The sequence below is a fragment of the Chiloscyllium plagiosum genome, chromosome 21, assembly GCF_004010195.1.
Source record: "Chiloscyllium plagiosum isolate BGI_BamShark_2017 chromosome 21, ASM401019v2, whole genome shotgun sequence".
In the NCBI taxonomy this organism is placed as follows: Eukaryota; Metazoa; Chordata; class Chondrichthyes; order Orectolobiformes; family Hemiscylliidae; genus Chiloscyllium; species Chiloscyllium plagiosum.
In genome coordinates, this window is record NC_057730.1 from 37,381,390 (window position 1) to 37,385,145 (window position 3,756).

The 3,756-nt window shown below is 46.8% G+C and overlaps 1 protein-coding gene across 1 annotated transcript in view; it reads left to right on the forward strand.

Annotated features, from left to right (window-relative positions):
- micall2a (mical-like 2a) overlaps nucleotides 1-3,756 on the forward strand; it is a 95,151-nt gene that overhangs the window by 41,024 nt on the left and 50,371 nt on the right. Inside the window, exon 3 of the mRNA XM_043711848.1 lies at nucleotides 1,272-1,413. Within this exon, the coding sequence (XP_043567783.1) occupies nucleotides 1,272-1,413 (142 nt within the window). The remainder of the gene's footprint in view (nucleotides 1-1,271; nucleotides 1,414-3,756) is intronic.

Consider the following 3,756-nt stretch of genomic DNA (forward strand, 5'->3'; position numbering starts at 1 on the left):
CAAGAATAGTTATGAAAATATTTAAAAATGCAGACTGGTGGCAAGAACTCCAGATCAAAGAGGAACACAACACAACAGATACAAAACAAGCCCTGTTCATTGTAAAATAGCCCAAGTAATAAACACTTACCACCTGTTGTTAACACCCCATAACCTAGACTGACCGAGATGTAGACAAAAACAGGAAGTCCCCCTTCCTCTGAAGCTGATGAAATAAGTAAATTAAGTATTTAAACAGAACAAAGTGCAGCATAATAATCTAAACTGCATAGAAGCTCTTCAGCCACATTCTCAAACCAAATCCATCAAATTCAGCACCGCCTTCCTAACCTGCAATCTTCTTCCCGACCTCTCCGCCCCCATCCCAGTCTGACCTATCACCTTCACCTTGACCTCTTTCCACCTATCACATTTCCGACGCCCCTCCCCCAAGTCCCTCCTCCCTATCTTTTATCTTAGCCTGCTGGACCAACTTTCCTCATTCCTGAAGAAGGGCTAATGCTATTGAGCTAGATGTCTGGCCATGATCAGAATAAATGGCAGAGTGGTCTCGAGGGGTCGAATGGCCTTCTGGTCACATATTCAACATTCCTGTGTTCCTTAGCACTGCTCCCTCAGCTCCCCTACCTTCATGAGGCTGGCAAAATTCAATCCTGCTGTTTCTGACCCTGACAGGAGAATGCACTGTGTCACAGCTGACAGCTTATTTTTTTTTTTGGAAGAGTGCGGGTGGCCCGATGGCACAGTGGTTAGCACTGCTGCCTCACAGTGCCAGAGACCCAGGTTCAATTCCTGCCTCAGGCAACTGCCTGTGTGGAGTTTGTGCATTCTCCCTGTGTCTGCGTGAGTTTCCTCTGGGTACTCCGGTTTCCTCCCACAGTCCAAAAATGTGCAGGTTAGGTGAATTGGCCATGCTAAATTGCCCATAGTGTTAGGTGAAGGGGTAAACGTAGGGGGGTGGGTTGCTCTTCGGAGGGTTGGTGTGGACTTGTTGGGCCGAAGGGCCTGTTTCCACATTGTAAGTAATCTAAATCAGCACTTCCTTCTCATTTCATAAGAACCTCTTTCTCCCATCTCAACCTGCTTGAGTGTACTCTGGATTTAAGGTGTTTGCTGGGCAGCTTTATTTATTTCTTCTTTCGGCAACTGCTTTGCTGCTAAGGTTTCAAAAGGAAACAGCTCTGAAGGATCACGCTACTTGCTGCAGCTCTCACTGATTCGGAGGCAGACTTGGCGAAAACTGTCTCCTGAACTCTCGCTCTCGGTTTCAGGCATTCCAGGTGGCAGAGGAGCAGCTGGGAATCCCAGCGCTGCTGGATGCAGAGGACATGGTGGCACTGAGAGTCCCAGACAGACTGAGCATCCTGACCTATGTCTCGCAGTATTACAACTATTTCACAGGCCGATCACCAAGTGAGTAACCTCCTGTGTGATAACATATCCGACGTGATGGATTGAAGCTGCTTAAACTGTACAGGGGCTGTGGGGCAAGAGGGTGGGGGTGCGAGTACCTCCAGTCCAAGCCAGTTAGTAAGTTTGCAGATAACACCAAAATTGGAGGTGCAGTGGACAGTGAAGAAGGTTACCTCAGATTATAGCGGGATCTTGGTCAGGTGGGCCAATGGGCTGAGAAGTGGCAGATGGAGTTTAATTTAGATAAATGTGAGGTGCTGCATTTTGAGAAAACAAATCTTAGCAGGACTTATACACTTAATGGTAAGGTCCTAGGGAGTGTTACTGAACAAAGAGACCTTGGAGTGCAGGTCCATAGTTCCTTGAAAGTGGAGTCGCAGGTAGATAGGATAGTGAAGAAGGCATTTGGTATGCTTTCGTTTATTGGTCAGAGTATTGAGTACAGGAGTTGGGAGGTCATGTTGCGGCTGTACAGGACTTTGGTTAGGCCACAGTTGGATTACTGCGTGCAGTTCTAGTCTCCTTCCTATCGGAAAGATGTTGTAAAATTTGAAAGGGTTCAGAAAGGATTTACAAGGATGTTGCCAGGGTTGGAGAGGTTGAATAGGCTAGGGTTGTTTTACCTGGAGCATTGGAGGCTGAGGGGTGACCTTATAGGGGTTTTTTAAATCATGAAGGGCATGGATAGGATAAATAGACAAAGTCTTTTCCCTGGGGTCAAGGAGTCCAGAACTAGAGGGCATAGATTTCGGCTGAGAGGGGAAAGATATTAAAGAGACCTAAGAGCCAACTTTTTCATGCAGAGGATGGTACATGTATGGAATGAGCTGCCAGAGGACGTGATGGAGGCTAGTACAATTGCAATATTTAAGAGGCATATGGATGGGTATATGAATAGGAATGTTTTGGAGGGATATGGGCCGGGTGCTGGCAGGTGGGACTAGATTGTGTTGGGATCTGGTTGGCATGGACGGGTTGGACCTAAGGGTCTGTTTCCGTGCTGTACATCTCTATGGCTCTAAGTCAGCCAGCTTGAGGTCATCTCCCATTTTGTTCACAGGAAGCCAGCTGCTTTGATGGGAATTAGGGGTGTTCCTTTTTAACTCTGTCTTTGGCCAAGCAAGAAACAATTGGCAAAATGGTTTCAATCCTCAGTTTCCTATTTCTTGTGTTCACCGGCATTCATTAACTCCCTGTTACAGCAACAGCTTGATTTTAAAATCCTTAATTTGTTTTTTTTAAAATTTCTCTATGGTTTTGTCCCTCCTTCTCTGCTCCATCCCTGATAACTCTCCAAGAGCTTGACCTCTGGGCCAATGGGCTGAGGAGTGGCAGATGGAGTTTAATTTAGATAAATGCAAGGTGATACATTTTAGAAAAGCAAATCAGAACAGGACTTATTCATTTAATGGTCAGGTTCTGGGCAGTGTTGCTAAACAGAGATCTTGGAGGTTCATAGTTCCTTGAAAGTAGAGTCACAGGTAGATAAGATAGTGAAGAAGGCGTTTGATATGCTCTCCTTTATTGGTGGAGCATTGAGTGTAGGAGTTGGGAGGTCATTCTGGGGCTGTACAGGATTTTGGTTAGTAATACTTTTGGAGTAGTGCGTGCAGTTCTGGTCTCCTTCCTATTGGAAAGACGTTGTGGGTCTGGAGGGGTTACAGAGGAGATTTGCAGGAATGTTGCTGGAGCTGGAGGGTTGAGCTGTAGGGGAGGGGTTGAATAGGCTGGGGCTGTTTTCCCTGGAGTGTTGGAGGCTGAGGGGTGACCTTATAGAGGTTTATAAAATCATGAGGGGCATGAGTAGGGTAAATGAACAGGGCCGTTTCCCTGGGGTGGGGAAGTCTAGAACGAGAGGGCATAGGTTTAGGGTGAGAGAGGAATTATATGAAAGGTACCTCAGGGGCAACACTTTCACGTAGAGGGTAATACGTGTGTGGAGTGGGCTGCCGGAGGAGATGATGGAGGCTGGTACAATTACAGTATTTAAAAGCTTCTGGATGAAGTTCCCCATGAGAACCACACCAATCGTTGTGAACATATGAGCCATCTCAATGGCATTTTGACCTATTCCTGAGTGAAACATCCATCGAGAAGCGAGTGAAACTCTCTAAATAAACACCTTGCCACAATGAGGACAATGCTCCTCTGGAGTGGACACGGACATCTACTACAAACCAACCGACTCCCACAGCTACCTGGACTACACCTCCTCCCATCCTGCCCCCTGTAAAAACGCCATCCCATTCTCCCAATTCCTTCGTCTCCGCCGCATCTGCTCCCAGGAGGACCAGTTCAAAATACGTACAACACAGATGGCCTCCATCTTCAAGGACCGCAATT